This window comes from Drosophila grimshawi, unplaced genomic scaffold (genome assembly GCF_018153295.1).
Source record: "Drosophila grimshawi isolate 15287-2541.00 unplaced genomic scaffold, ASM1815329v1 contig_311, whole genome shotgun sequence".
In the NCBI taxonomy this organism is placed as follows: Eukaryota; Metazoa; Arthropoda; class Insecta; order Diptera; family Drosophilidae; genus Drosophila; species Drosophila grimshawi.
In genome coordinates, this window is record NW_025063098.1 from 12210033 (window position 1) to 12225227 (window position 15195).

General features: G+C 39.5%; 4 protein-coding genes across 7 annotated transcripts; 2 read left to right on the forward strand and 2 right to left on the reverse strand.

Moving 5' to 3' along the window:
* Positions 1–2465: 2465 nt before the first annotated feature.
* On the forward strand, positions 2466–4255 carry LOC6563634 (N-sulphoglucosamine sulphohydrolase). Its single transcript, XM_001989518.2, has one exon. It carries the CDS (start codon positions 2529–2531, stop codon positions 4107–4109), a length of 1581 nt encoding a protein of 526 aa, XP_001989554.1. The 5' UTR covers positions 2466–2528; the 3' UTR covers positions 4110–4255.
* Positions 4256–6153: 1898 nt separating this feature from the next.
* LOC6563341 (endophilin-A) lies at positions 6154–8865 on the reverse strand. 4 transcript variants are annotated; one of them, XM_032736864.1, is made up of 4 exons: positions 8753–8865; positions 8517–8602; positions 8352–8364; positions 6154–8281 (listed from the first exon to the last, which is right to left on the reverse strand). In XM_032736864.1, exon 4 carries the CDS (start codon positions 8195–8197, stop codon positions 7088–7090), a length of 1110 nt encoding a protein of 369 aa, XP_032592755.1. In that variant the 5' UTR covers positions 8198–8281; positions 8352–8364; positions 8517–8602; positions 8753–8865; the 3' UTR covers positions 6154–7087. The 4 variants fall into 4 exon arrangements, with proteins under 4 accessions (XP_032592755.1, XP_032592754.1, XP_032592756.1 ...); XM_032736863.1 differs by lacking the exon at positions 8352–8364; XM_032736865.1 differs by lacking the exons at positions 8352–8364; positions 8517–8602.
* A 393-nt stretch (positions 8866–9258) lies between these two features.
* LOC6563340 lies at positions 9259–12609 on the reverse strand. The gene is made up of 3 exons (XM_001989516.2): positions 12189–12609; positions 11565–12117; positions 9259–11438 (listed from the first exon to the last, which is right to left on the reverse strand). Exons 1-3 carry the CDS (start codon positions 12321–12323, stop codon positions 10864–10866), a joined length of 1263 nt encoding a protein of 420 aa, XP_001989552.1. The 5' UTR covers positions 12324–12609; the 3' UTR covers positions 9259–10863.
* A 688-nt stretch (positions 12610–13297) lies between these two features.
* On the forward strand, positions 13298–14887 carry LOC6563339 (alcohol dehydrogenase class-3). The gene is made up of 4 exons (XM_001989515.2): positions 13298–13381; positions 13441–13530; positions 13590–14051; positions 14108–14887. The coding sequence occupies exons 1-4, from the start codon at positions 13361–13363 to the stop codon at positions 14672–14674; spliced, it is 1140 nt and encodes a 379-aa protein (XP_001989551.1). The 5' UTR covers positions 13298–13360; the 3' UTR covers positions 14675–14887.
* The last annotated feature ends 308 nt before the right edge of the window (positions 14888–15195 follow it).

Sequence of the window (15195 nt, forward strand, 5' to 3'; positions counted from 1 at the left end):
ACACCGCATATGAAGATTAAATTTTCGCTTGAGAGAGCGAAAAAGCTTTGCTCGTGCCTACAGTCGCCTATGACGCATATTAAAACTGTAGAGTGCACATAGAAATAACGGCCAATAACATTTGGCATGCACCATGCGTGAGAGGGCCGATAGAGAGAGAGAGAGAGCGAGAGAAAGAGAGAGAGAGAGAGAGAGAGAGCAGAGAGAGTTTGGAATATTGCCGGCTTGGCTGATGCAACAATTGGTACGCATTGCAACAGCAGCTGAAAAGCACAGCTGATGTCTACCTCTTCAGCATGTTGCCAGGTTAAAAATCAGCACAACATGTTGCTAAAGACTTGTTGACAAGCTTTTTTGTTGCGTGTCAAAGCTACAAATAAACATTTGTCGTTAATTCATGAATTCTAATAATGCATATACATTATGTAGTTAGGTATTATCGTGCACCCTCTGGCAAATTGGTTAAGACGTCACTTGCTAAAAATATCTATCCGATTTGATACACATATATACATTGATGTATATGTGTATATTAAATGTACTTTAAATGACTGTGATTCTCGTGACACCCAAAACTATATGTTTGTGTGTGTTTATATAATTATTTGAAAGAAAGACATACAAAACCGGCAATTGGGAGAAATTGCGCATTAAAGTGTAAGCTCAAATCTGAAAATGCGCAGATTGGCCAACGTCACATTTTTATGCTAATTAGCAATTACACTTCTGCATTTCGACTATACTCGTTATAGAGCAGATATATACTATTTACGTACGCAATAATCAATTAGCCAAGCAATTTGTAAAACTGGAGTACAAAACTGTTGTGATTTTTAATTTTTTTTTATTATTTCTCACCAAAAAAACCTAGGTAATATTAAACAATAGTGGTACTTAAAGAAAGAACTGACTCCTGTAATCCAGCCAGGACTCACTTCCTGCTGGGCCGGAGCCTCACATGAAATGGCATGCTGTCAGCTATTGGTGTGACAAGGATGTATATGTCAATTATCGCAAAAAGTAGTTAACTTTCCACAAAAAATTGTTGTCAAATGATGGAAGGGTCGTTATTGAGTGGCTTTAATGCTCTGTTCATCGCAGTGACAACTTTATCAATTAAACATCTTTTAGAGTATCAGTTACAGCCTTGTTCGTGTTAATATCGCAAGGAGGTGTATTGGTTGCATAGCACGTGTTGATCTGCAGGTTCTACTCCTATTCTAAGAGGCTCCGCTTCGTTCTGAACCGGGGCCTCGCATCGTCATTTTGATGACGTCAGATGACATCATCGGCTGAGATGGCATTATGTCTGATATCTGTTCTCTCATAAAAATAGACGGCAACTTGGAGTCGCTGCTTGTCTGCAATTGGTGTGAGGGAGCTGACTACACAAACAATTCAGCAAATCAACCAACGAATTAGTTATTAACATTTGTTTAATGTTTGTTTAACAAGATTTATTTACTTATATCATGTGAAAATATTTCCTCTTTAAGTACATTTACACATTTTTTAAAATTATTAAATCAAATGCAAACTATTTACGCATTTTTGTATTTATTCATTTTATCTGTTCTTATTTATGTACGCAAAAGATTTGTATTAATATATAATCTATGTATACTCTCCAGACGCCTGTGAATTGTCAGGCATAAAACTGGTTTCAGGTTAATAACCTCAAAATTGCCTTATCTTGGCGCACTGTTATAAACAAAATGAAGAATAGCCTATGCTACACTTGACTAGCGTAACCATTTGCTATATATATATATATACATTTTAGCAAAATCATAATTGCAGTGCAAAATTATTTTGAAGCCCCGCAGATCTTAAATAGAAAACTATTTAAGTAACGAAATAAGCATTTTGCATTTGCGGTTTAAATCGATTTTAATTTGAAGACTGCTGATATCCCCTGCCAAGTTTGCAACATTTTGCAAATGAAGAAATTTGTATTACTTTATTCACATCCTACAAATAATAATTATAAATTTATTTACAATATATGTATTTAACCTTCACAAAACTAAATGCAAGAAGATTAACTCATTAATACACTTTGTATTTATAATTCGCTAACTAATTTTGTATATTTCTTTGTGTACATTTAAATAGCATATGAAATGAGATGAGTTGAAATCATAGTAGTCGGTTAGACGGTGGATTAAACTGCTGTGAAAGAAAGCCGGTCAAAGTGAATGTACAAGTCCACAAATACGTAAGTATGTTCTCGTATATATCGGTATGTATGTATATATATAAGTATGGGTGTATATTCGTGTACCTAGTTTTGGCTATTGTGCAAGAGAGAGAGAGCAGCAGTGAGCTCGTGCTGGGAAAGAGATTGAAACTGGAACTGGAATTGGAATTGAATGCGAGTTGAGTGTGCCTGGAGCCAGATGAGAGCAGACAAACTGCTGACAACGAATTAAGTTCCATATACTGAAATGTTTTGTTGATCAGTTGGACTCAGGCACACTGAGTCGATAGATTGACTTGACTTGGCCGCTACTGATAATTTAATCGCAATGCGATTGTACCTTTTATTTGGATCACTGCTGTTGCTTCTGGGCAGCGGCTGCTGCTCGCAGAAGCCACAGAATGTGCTGCTGCTGCTGGCCGATGATGCTGGCTTCGAGATGGGCGCCTATCTCAACAAGTACTGCCAGACGCCCAATTTAGATGCGTTGGCACGCAACGGGCTGCTGTTCAACAACGCCTTCACCTCAGTGAGCAGCTGCAGTCCGAGTCGGGCTCAGCTGCTGACTGGCCAGGCCAGCCATGCCAGTGGAATGTACGGTCTGCATCAGGGTGTGCATAACTTCAATGTGCTGCCCGAGGTGAGTTCGCTGCCGAATGTGTTGCGGGAACAGAGCAACGGTCGCATCTTCAGCGGCATCATTGGTAAGAAACATGTTGGGGGCGCCTCCAATTTCCGCTTTGACTTTGAGCAGACGGAGGAGCAGCATTCCATCAATCAGATTGGTCGCAACATCACCAGAATCAAGGACTACGCCCGCGATTTTCTGGCACAGGCCAAGCGAGAGGCGAGACCCTTTTTTTTGATGGTGGGCTTCCACGATCCGCATCGTTGTGGACACATTACACCGCAGTATGGTGAGTTCTGCGAGCGCTGGGGCAGCGGAGAGGAGGGCATGGGTACAATACCGGACTGGAGGCCCATATACTACGACTGGCGCAATCTGGAAGTGCCCGCCTGGCTGCCAGACACCGATGTGGTTAGGCAAGAGCTGGCCGCCCAATATATGACCATCTCGCGATTGGATCAGGGTGTTGGTTTAATATTGCGCGAATTACAGGCAGCAGGTCTAGCCGCGGATACGCTTATTGTCTACACCTCAGACAATGGGCCGCCTTTCCCCGGCGGACGCACAAATCTTTACGAACATGGCATTCGTTCGCCGCTGATCGTCAGCTCGCCACAGCCAGAGGCCCGTCGTCATGAGACGAGCGCCGCTATGACCAGCTTGCTGGACATATATCCCAGCGTACTGGATGCATTCCAGCTGCACGCGCCGAATGGAACTCGCTTCAGCGGTCAATCCTTGCTCCCCATTCTGCAGAAGGAGCCGGAGCCACAGGAGAGCGACGCAATTTTCGGCAGTCAGAGCTATCATGAGGTGACAATGGCCTATCCGATGCGTATGGTGCGCAATAGACGCTATAAGCTCATCCACAATCTCAACTATTGGGCAGATTTTCCCATTGATCAGGATTTCTACACATCGCCCACCTTCCAACAGATACTCAATGCCACCATCAATAGACAGCCATTCCCCTGGTATCGCACCCTCAAACAGTATTACGAGCGGCCGGAGTGGGAACTGTATGACATCAAGGCGGATGCACTGGAACAGCTCAATCTGGTCGACAAGCCAAAGTATAGTGCCACATTGAAACAGTTGCGCCAAAAGCTCTTCAAGTGGCAGGTGGATACCGAGGATCCCTGGCGTTGTGCCCCGCACGCTGTCCTTCAGGCCCAGGGTGTTTTCAAGAAGGATCCCGTCTGCCTGACCCTGGGACACGAGGCGCTCCAAAGGCCGAAACGTAGGCTGCTCACCCATTACGAGCAGTATGTGCTTGTCTAAGTATCTTTAATGGCTTTGGCTTGCGCCCTTATCTTGAGTATTCTCCAAGTGTTCCAAGTGCACACATGAATTATTGTATTCTGCCTGATCACAATAGTTGTTAAAATAAACTCTAGGTGTTGATAAGCCAGCGCCACATTCTTAAATCTTTTGTTTTATTTAAAATTAGTCATCGGGCTAGACCGTCTGCTAAACTGATAAGATATACATGTGAACATTCACATATTAAAATCGAATTCATAATGATAAATTGCAAAATACATTCTAAGACACGATAAGATAAGAAATTACAAAAATTATATAAAATCAACAAAAATGCACGTTTTATTATAAAAGCAAATAAAATGCGTTGAGTTTTATCAAATGAATCAGTTTGTGCTTAAAATGCGATAACTAATTTACAAATCAACAGTTCGCTACATATATGTATATACATTATTTTTACAAACAATTATAGATATCACAAACTTAATATTTGAAAGCCTTGTTTCTTGTAGTTATAGTTATCAGAAATATTTGTGTTTTAGACATTTAACAAAGTAGTGAACTTAATTTTTGGGAAAAACTTTGATTTTTTCTTTTTTGTTTTGTTTTGTATATTCCGAAGACGACGCTATCTTAAACATATTAGTTTATTTTATATAATGTTTTTTGTATAATATTGTAAGCAATTTCACAATTGCTTCTAGAAATTACTCTATCTTCATTCAACATTGAAGGCCAACCCATTTTGGGATGTTACAGCATTGGTGGCATGACCTCAACAGATGATGAGATGAGCGGAGCGGGGTGTGTTGCGTCATATTTCAATGTCATGCCAACTAGCACGACCTTTTCTTTTTTAGGGGTGGTTAGGATTTGGGTTCCACTGTCTTTTCATTGTGCTCGCGCAAAATCGAAAATTTCAATGCCCCATGTGCTTTATTGGTGGCGCCGTCGACGTCACCGTGTCGAGTCGAGTCGAGTCCCAACCCCGTGCAGCAGCATCCAAGTCAATGTTACGCAACATGCACGAAAACCTTGTGCTCGTGCCAAGGCTAAGGGGGTGGAAAGTCTGCTTTAAGGTCAACATGCAAATAAAACAAAACGCAAATTTGGTTTTCTTTTTGTTTTTTTTTATGATTTTGAACGAAAGACACATTGAAAATTAAATGTAGTCAATTTTGGTTTTTGCATAAATTAGGGTATTAATTATTAGCGTAATTCTTATATAATTTGTGGTATTACTTGTATGTGTATGTAGGTGTGTATATATTACGTTTATTTTTCCACCACACAAAATGCATAATTACAATTATTATTGTTTTACACTTGCCATCTTCATTTAATGCGTCAATAAAACATTCGCCTTTGCCGTTTAGGCCAAATCTTTTTTGAGGGGGGGTGGATGGCCGCCTAGAAATGTTTGGCAAATGTCGCGAGTTTTATTTTCGCTCCTCGTAAATTTAAATTTTGTTTGCTCATTAACTAATTTATTATCAGTAAATATATATTATTCTGTATACTTTTGCTCATATATACATCATTCGTATGTATATTTCGCATGGTATGCACCACTCTATATGCCAACGTGGGACTTGACTCTTCTGCTTTTTGGATACAGATACATATATTGTGTATATTCTTCTAGGCATTTATTGTTAGTAAACTTTTTTGCTTTTTGGTTAGTAATTTTCTTTCATTTTTTTTTTTCGTTTGCTATGCTTCGACTGACTTGACTGGTTTTTTTGTTGTTGTTATGTTGTCGCTTATTTTAACAGTTATTATCAACGTTTTAATATCAGTAATTATATTCAAATTTTAACTAGTTATATGCTGGTTTTGCGTAGGAGGATTCTGTTACGTTGTTCATTACTTTGCCGTTATTATTATTATTATTATTATTAATTTTTGTATTAACGCTGCTATATGTTATAATAAATACATAATAATAAATATACATGTAGATAATATGCTTAATAAATATATCTATTTTTATATATACATATATATATGTATATATATTATTTGTTTTTTTATTTATATAATAGTTATGTATATAAATAACAAAAAACAACACACATAAAAAGGAGCAAAAATGTAGGATAGAAATTGATTTAGTTTCATCCTTGAATTGAATTTGAATAATTGTTTACATTTCACAACGAACATTAAGACAGATTTTGGTTTTGATTTTATGATTTTTGGGATAATGTGTGGAGTATTGTTTTTGCACAAATATCAGTAGAGGATATACAATAAATAGTAGGTATAGTAGGTATTTCATGTAGGTAGGTAGCAATAGGTATACCATATAGAATTTGCATAGAGAGCGAAATAGAAATTAGAGTTTAGGAAATACAACGATCAATGTGTGAGAAAGCAGAAAAATAGCAACATAGTTTATGTATGTATCTATCAGTTATGGATATCTAGCTAATTAATATTTGGGAGTTGGCCAATCTGACAAGCTATGTATGTATGTATGTATGCTGTAATACATTTTGCGTATGTATAATGTTGTATATGATGTTGTTTTGATTTAAGCATATAAAATAGAATTGAAAGTTGAACAATTTGGAGACAACATTCTTGAATTGGAAACACATGGAAATTTCTATTCATTTGTAACGTTTTGTAAATTTAGTTAGTATTACACACATAATATTACATACTTTTAATTTAGTTGTAATTAATAATTTGTAGTTATTGTGTTGCCAACTGGTAAAATTTTGTTTTGCTATCGCATGTAACATTTGCGGTTTAATTTGATGTTCTTGTATTGTATTCATGGCCACGTGAATTTACTGTGCTAGCTAAGCCGTAACTCTAACCATATTAATCCATCTACATATTGTATGTATGCTTGTTTGCATGTCTTGTATGTTTGCTTGTATGTTTGTTTGTTTGATTGCATATTGTATGTGCCAAGCTGCGCGGCGCCGATGACGACGAAACCAACATTCAGTTAAATTATACTGCACAATGCATGATGCAATCTAGTTGCCATTGGGCAGAGGAACCTGCACCTGCACATACGATTGGGGGAAGTAGCCAGTTCGGCCATTGACGGCACCTTCGTACCAATTGTCATCGACACGATTTAGAAGGGTGATAATGTCGTTCTCCTTGAAGCCCAGCTCGCCTGGGTTCTCGGGATCAAAGTCGTAGAGTGCCTGGCAGCAGGGCTGCTGCTGGCGATGCGGTGTGACGGCCATGGATTTGGCTGGCGAGCGCATCGGCGAGGGCAACGGCGAGGCGCTCGAGCTAATGTGGGACGGCGTGCCGTCATCAATGAGGCCGCCGCCACCGCCGTCCAAGTTCAGATCGAGCAGCGTCTTGGGCACAAACTCATTGCGTGGCCGGCTCTCTGCCTCGGCGCGCTTCTCCTGTAGCGTCTCCTGCAGGCCACGCAGCACATCAGCGCATTGAGAGTGAAAATCGTATAGTGCTTCAGCAAAGGTGACGAGCTGTGAGACATGTTCAGTGTCGTTTTCCAACAGATTAAACATGCCCACTTGGGCCAATTGCAATGACTCGGCAAACTTGTCCTCAGCACCACGAATTTCATCATCTTTGGCCTGCCGACGACGCTTGCAGTCAAAGTCGAGACGCCGGCCCTGCAGCTTCTTTCGATGGTGCATTACCTCCTTGAGGTCTTTGGTCTGCATATGATGCAGTGGCTCCAAAAAGTTCTGCTTGATGTTGTCGTCCAGCGAATACTTGACGTCGGCCATTTGTTTCAGCGCTTCGCCGAATTCGACGAGCGCCTGCGCAAACACGCTGTTGTCCTCGCCGAGCTTCTTACCATAAGTCAACATGCACTCGGCCAGCAGACCCTCGGGCTGTGGATACGTATTGGATTTTGCCTGGCCCGACAGCTTCGAGATGCCCTTGACGGCGGCCATTTTGGCCCGTGCCGTTGGATTTGGCTGCAGAAACTCTTTGGTCTTCAGCTGCAGCTCCTCGACCAGCTCCACAGTGACATCCGTCTTGCGCTCCATATCCACAAAATCCAAATCCAGCTTGGTGCCCTCCGCACCACCCATTTTCTCCGTCACATACTGATTCGCTTTGTTGATCTGCTTCTTCAATCCGGCGAAAGCCATCACGTTGCCTTTGATATTAATGGTGTTGGTGTTGTTGTTGCCACTGGTGCTCGATGCTGTGGATCGATGTCAACGACGCGGTTGCTGTGAACGGGTTTATTTGAGTTAGTTGCCTTGCCAATTGATGTTTCTCTTTAATTAATAAACCACTGACCACTGACCACTGACTGAAATAAGTAAATATACATATAGTTTGGAATTTTTTTTTATGTTTTTGAATTTGTTTTCGTTTTTTTTTTTATTTCAATTTCTCTGCCTTTAGATATATACGCTATTTGTTTTTCTTTACTTTTCTATTTTTAACGTGTGGACGACTTACGCGGCGTGCACTTTTCTGTTGGGGGTGGATACGCTGGCTGCTGGGGCTGACTCGGATTGAGGCTGTGTGTGTGTTTGTGTAGGTGACTGGAAGAAATTGTGGTAAACGGCAATCGCATAGATTTATGTATGTTTTAATTTTGCACTTTCACTCGTTTTGTTTGCGCTGCACGTTTTGAGATATATCTCCTCTTTGCATGCAGCGTTGATACTTCTTAATTATTCTATTGGTCAAACCTTGATGTTTTTGCTTGACGTTAGGCTGCGTAATGTTTGAAGGACTGTCGTTACTACTACTATTCTCCCTCTGCCTTGGGGCTGGTGTGTTGGACGCGGGGGTCGTTTTTCCTCGACGAACTCAATCGATTTTTTGCTGTGTACAAAAATGTTAGTGATGCAAAAAACATCGATGCCGATACATGCGCCAGCTGCTCACATTGCGTTAACATACCGCTTAAATGTTATCTAACAGTATCATTTCACCATTACAGACACCAAGCTAACATAAGATGTTCACCTACATTTAAGGCCAGTATGCAGATCGAAAAATTAGCGCGCGAAATTTTGTACAACGGAATTGCCTACGGTCGGTGCGTAGACAAGAAACTGAAATCCAAACGAAAGTCAGCTAGTAGAGCTAGAAATAAATTGTTATTTATGTTGATGCTCGCCGGTGCAAAGCAGAGAGTTGAAGTGCTTCAACTCTGCGGGAAAGATTGAACTCGCGGTTTTATAGCTTTTTTTTTTTGTATCTCAGCTCAATATTTTGTTTTAAGATTCCACAAAGGAAATAACATTTTCGTTCTGCCAAATCGATTATCTGAGAACTATCGCTAAATATATTTATAAGCAGACATATCAACAAATGTATAAGCTATTGCATCAATTTCAAACACAACTTCAATAAATAAATTGATGTCCATGCTTGCGGAAGAATTTCAACTGATTTTTTTCAGTTATAGATTTGTTGAGTTTATTTCACGAACTGATTTATTCAATTTAATAAGTGTTATATTTAAATACATGTATGTGCTATTTTAATATCCTGCAGAGGGCATTGTAATTTGGTCACACATTGATAAACATATCTATTTATGTACGTATATATTTTCATGATCAAGACAACATTTCTATGGATAGCAGTCTCTGATTTTTGAAGCTATTATGAAACATTTATATTATTTGTGTGTAGCAAGCAGTACATTTTTCGGAATCGGCTGGATCAGTTCCCTATATCATTTATGTATGCAGCTGTCAAAGGAACGATCAGTCGAAAATTAAGTTGTTGTTCTTAGGAAAAACTACTGGTTTTTACATATATAAATACATATCTCAAATATATAAATCATTGCACTTGAAAATATTCCAGTTTTTGTATAAAGCAAAACTAGTTCTTAATAATTTATTCTAGACTTATATATGATCAAAGAACGTTCACGACTCCTGGAAGATATTAGATTAATATGTCTGCAAGAGTATTTAAATAACTGCTCTCTTTTGTTATTAAGTATACCTCTTAATTTGTAGAATTTCTATTTAAAAACGTTTGCTCATGTCGCATATATTTTAGTATTATAACCTCTTGTATTGGCTTTTTTTTAAATATATTTGTAGTACTTAAAACTAAAAAATGTAGTTTGCTTACAATTAAGAAAAAAGTTTCCATTATAGCCACTACGCAGTTTTATTTTGTTTTATAATAATATAAATGCATAATCCGTAAATGCAATTGTAATGCTCTGGAATTATATATTCCTCACTGATCTTGAAAGATTTGGCTTTGAGTTAGAGAGAAACAAGAAAGAGCTTTGAAAACATTGATTATTAACGGCTCTTTGAGTATATAGACGCTGTTTGAGTGGCTTACAAGACAAGAATCTTAATAGCTACATAGACTCAATAAAATTGGATAGTGATAAGTTTGTATATATATTTTTGTATACATACGTATATATGTGTATATGTTTGTTGATGTTTTCTAAAGCTAAACTTGCAAAAGGAACAAATTTGGCCAAAAAGGAAACTAAATGCATTGAACTTTAGTTTTGATGTACTCGCATTACAAAGCTACAGATTTGTGTCATTAATGTTTTTTTTTTCTTTTTTTCTGTTTCTAATTACGTTTATCACACATATGGTCGAAAATCGAAACCGTCACAAATAGTTCGATATGATGTGGCTGCAGTGCTTTCAGGGATTATTGGTGGACTATATAAAAATAATAAATAAAGTTAAGTTAAACGATAAATTCAAATTGATGTATGACAGCTGCAGTCAACACTTTTTCACGGCTTCGACGGTTAGCGCTGCTCTTGTTAATTGGATTTTGATTACTTCATTTTTTTTTATTACATGGACAACTCCTGCCTGGGCTTATTGATGTGCAAGCGCTGCGGGTCTTGTGGGGCGACGCAAATATCAGTGAGTATAACCACCTCATAGGGACTGCAGTCGGGCATGTGTAGAAAGCCGCACAGCCACCCATAAAAGCCCTTTTCTATATCGGTTACGTCGTTGATCCAGCTACTATATTGCAGACTCAGCTGGCGAAAGCCCGAATACAAACCCAGCCCAATAGTGCAAAGGAATATGGCCAGCGGATAGGCCAAAAATAGTATGGGCGTTACGAAAATCTTATGCAAGTACGATTTCTCCTCACAGTAGTAGTTAAACATATTGTACCAGGTCAGTGTGCCAATGTAGAAAGAGTAGATAGCCGAGATAACCGTCACAAAGGGCAAACAGATCAGCGAGATTAGAAAAATGTGTAGTCCAACACCGCAGCTGCAAGTGCAGCACAGATTGTGCCCCTTATGCGACTCATTAGCCATGGCATGGGCATTCAGCTGTTCCAGTTCCTCGCGACTTATGTTAATCTGTAGATCAATTGATTGCCCCTTCTTGCGACCCCGTTTGATGGTGCCTGTAGAATATAGAAAAATTATATACAATCCATGGGTTTCAAACTGAAACAAAGTAGTATCTTTATGACTAGTCTTGCCATTTTGGCAATAGTCCAATGGCATAAAAAAGTGTTGCTGTTACACACCTGTCATGGTTAAATAGTTGTTGCCATCGATTGCCTTGCGAGCCTGATAACGCTCCAGACTGTGATCGTATGTGTTCAACACACTAGTTTCGCCCGACTCCAGATCCTCGTAGTTGGTAATGTCAGGCGAGGCGCGCTGGCTGCGCACATGGGGCAAGTCGGAGGTGCGTATGTTGACGCGCTTCTTTGAGGATGATCGATTGCTTAGGCTGAGGCAATCCTGCGACTTGCTCATCTTGGCATCGAGGCTGCTCTCCGAGTAGCAGCAGCTGCTGGGCGTTACTGTGCTACTCTCATGCCGCTGCGACGTGGACTTGGTGCCCTGTGAAACGGACTCAAAGTTCTGCAGTTCATTCAAATTATTGGCCGATCGAGTTGACTTATTGCTGTGCTGCGTGGAGCTAGCCGAATTGGTGCTTGCAATGGTGTCCTGGGCACAGCCCAGTTCTCCAGGCAGCTGTGGCAGCGGCTGTTTGTTTTTAATGATCAGCTTTGATTTAAGCAGCTCTTCCTCAAGACCCGGGTTGGAGGGCGAGAGCTTGGCGCGGTTTGGCTGGGTAACAAAAAATAAAAAGTTGATTTATTTAGAGCTTTAATCATTTGTTATATTCATTTAAAACTCACTTGCACATTGACTATGTGATCCACATAGTTTTGCTTTTTGGCCTCGGCTTTGTTTTGTTGACGTTTACGTGGCGGTATGAAAACGGGGCGTTCCTTAGTTGTCACTTCCGCGCCCATGGCGCTTTTACCGACCATTTTGTGCTCTCTATATATATTTCACTAACTCTAAAATCCACATATTTTTTAAGTCAATTAACTAAAGAATTTGGTTTTTAGTGAGCTGCACGTATTTGAACTGGCAAAAAATGCACTTCCGGCTGCCTGTCGCGGTAGCTATGTAATTATTGATTTTTCATAGAATTTCGATGTCCTTGTGCTGATTTTGCGTTCATTGACAATGCCGCCTTTTGGGTTGGGCGCATTATGTTTACAGTAATTTAACGCCTGCGCAGCACTTTGTTTGACAAATGCAATCAAACAGCTGTTGATTAGAAGAAAGAAAAACATTGCATGGATTGCCATTTGGAATAAACAGCAGTACATAATCTAAAAAGTAATCTTTTTAAGCATATTTAACTCAAAAGTAAACGGTTATATTCCATTCGGACTATTCCAATTCAAACAGCAATGATTGTGACTGTATTATTGTATTTGGTATTTTCTTATTCACCGCTCTGAAATTCAATGCTGCCACATGTTCAGAAACTAAAAATAAAACAAATATTTTAAGGGGCTGTTAAAACAACACATCTAATTATTTGGATTGGCATAATTTAGTAACAAAAACCACAATAATAAGCTTTGTATTTGACAGTATTTATGGTATATATTTAAATTCACAGCAATCGAATTTCGATATCGAAAGTTGCCACCTGGTTATAATATATGTATCAGCAAAAGCGATTTGTTTTGATTTCAAATATATTATATATTTTTTATTATCGTTAATTACCTCATGCATAAATAGAATGTGTATTAAATTGTTTCCACAATTAAAGGTAATATCGATTAGTCGAGTCAAATTTTGTAAAAAATCGAATGAAAATTTACGAACAGCATTTGTAAAGATCACGCAGAGCTTATTGTGGTCCTACTGTGGTCCACTCGCAATAAGTTCACAATGGGCGCCAAAAAGAAAGAGAGCAGCCGGCTATGCTCATCTCTATCAATTGCTCTTCTGCACTTGTGAAATAAAGTCACAGTTTTTTTCCATTAAAAAATAGGTAGAAAATATGTCAGCTACAGAGGGAAAAGTGAGTATAAGTAAAAAGATAATTAACGAATGCAAAACTAGTAAGTGTGTGTTGCTTAGGTAATCATATGTAAAGCAGCTGTCGCTTGGGAGGCGAAGAAACCACTTGTTATAGAAGATATCGAAGTAGCGCCACCAAAGGCACATGAAGTAAGTCAAAGTCTACTTTTTCCAGTTCGACAAACTAATTAGTTGAACGTGTTGTGTAGGTGCGAATTAAAATAGTGGCAACCGGTGTTTGCCATACCGATGCATTTACTTTGAGTGGCGACGATCCCGAGGGTCTGTTCCCCTCCGTGCTGGGCCACGAGGGCGCCGGCATTGTGGAGAGCGTTGGCGAGGGTGTTACCAATTTCAAGGCAGGCGATCATGTAATTGCTCTGTACATTCCCCAATGCAACGAGTGCAAGTTCTGCTTGAGCGGTAAAACCAATCTCTGCCAAAAGATTCGTGTCACCCAGGGCGCTGGTGTAATGCCCGAGGGCACCTCACGTCTCAGTTGCAAGGGCAAGAAGTTGTTCCACTTCATGGGTACCTCCACATTCTCGGAGTACACAGTCGTTGCTGATATTTCGGTGACCAAAGTAAATGAGACTGCGCCTCTGGATAAGGTGTGTCTCCTTGGTTGTGGTATTTCTACGGGCTACGGCGCTGCCCTGAACACCGCCAATGTAAGCCAGCATCTAATAATTAATTCAAAGCATTGTCTTAAGTTATTTGCTCACAGGTGCAGCCCGGCAGCACATGTGCGGTTTGGGGTCTGGGCGCCGTTGGCTTAGCTGTTGGTCTCGGCTGCAAGAAGGCGGGCGCTGGCAAGGTCTACGGCATAGACATCAACCCCTCAAAATTCGAATTGGCCAGGAAATTTGGCTTCACGGACTTTGTGAATCCCAAAGACGTTGCTGACAAGGGCGCCATTCAAAACTATCTGATTGATCTGACCGATGGCGGCTTCGATTATACATTTGAATGCATTGGCAACGTAAACACCATGCGCGCTGCTCTGGAAGCTACACACAAGGGCTGGGGTACATCGGTTGTGATTGGCGTGGCTGGTGCAGGCCAGGAGATCTCAACCCGACCATTCCAATTGGTTGTGGGTCGTGTGTGGAAGGGATCCGCTTTTGGTGGCTGGCGTTCGGTTTCCGATGTACCCAGGCTTGTAGAGGACTACTTGAAGAAGGATCTCCTTGTGGATGAGTTCATTACGCATGAGATGCCATTGGCCAAAATTAACGAAGCTTTCGATCTGATGCACAAGGGAGAAAGCATTCGTAGCATTATTAAGTACTAAGAAGTTGCAATTATCATGTTTTCACTTTTTTTATACTGCAAAGGTGTCAAACATTTCAATTTATAAAGCAATGTGGTTCCTGTGCACGCACACATATGAAGTAAAATACTGATAAGGGTATTTCATGGTGTGGTTGTAATAGTTACACTCACCAAACTAAAATCGCTTATCTGTTGCTTATCGCCTCGTTTCAAATAAATATTAATAAATATGCTTATTTTGATGATTTGGCAAAAATATTATTTTAATTTCCTGTTGGCATATTTCATTATTGCGTAATTTCGTTTATTCATTAAATAAGAAAAGTACAATCAAATCACTTGGATTGTCTTTGAAGAAATCCTATACTAAGAAACCAACTTTACTTTGTCGAAGAATACTATTAATATAACAGAGTAAAGGTTTTTCATTTTGTTGACACTTGTATTCCAAATTACAATGACAAAGGCTTATGTATGCGTACATATATGTATACATTTATATATATATATATATATATATATATATACATCTATTTATTC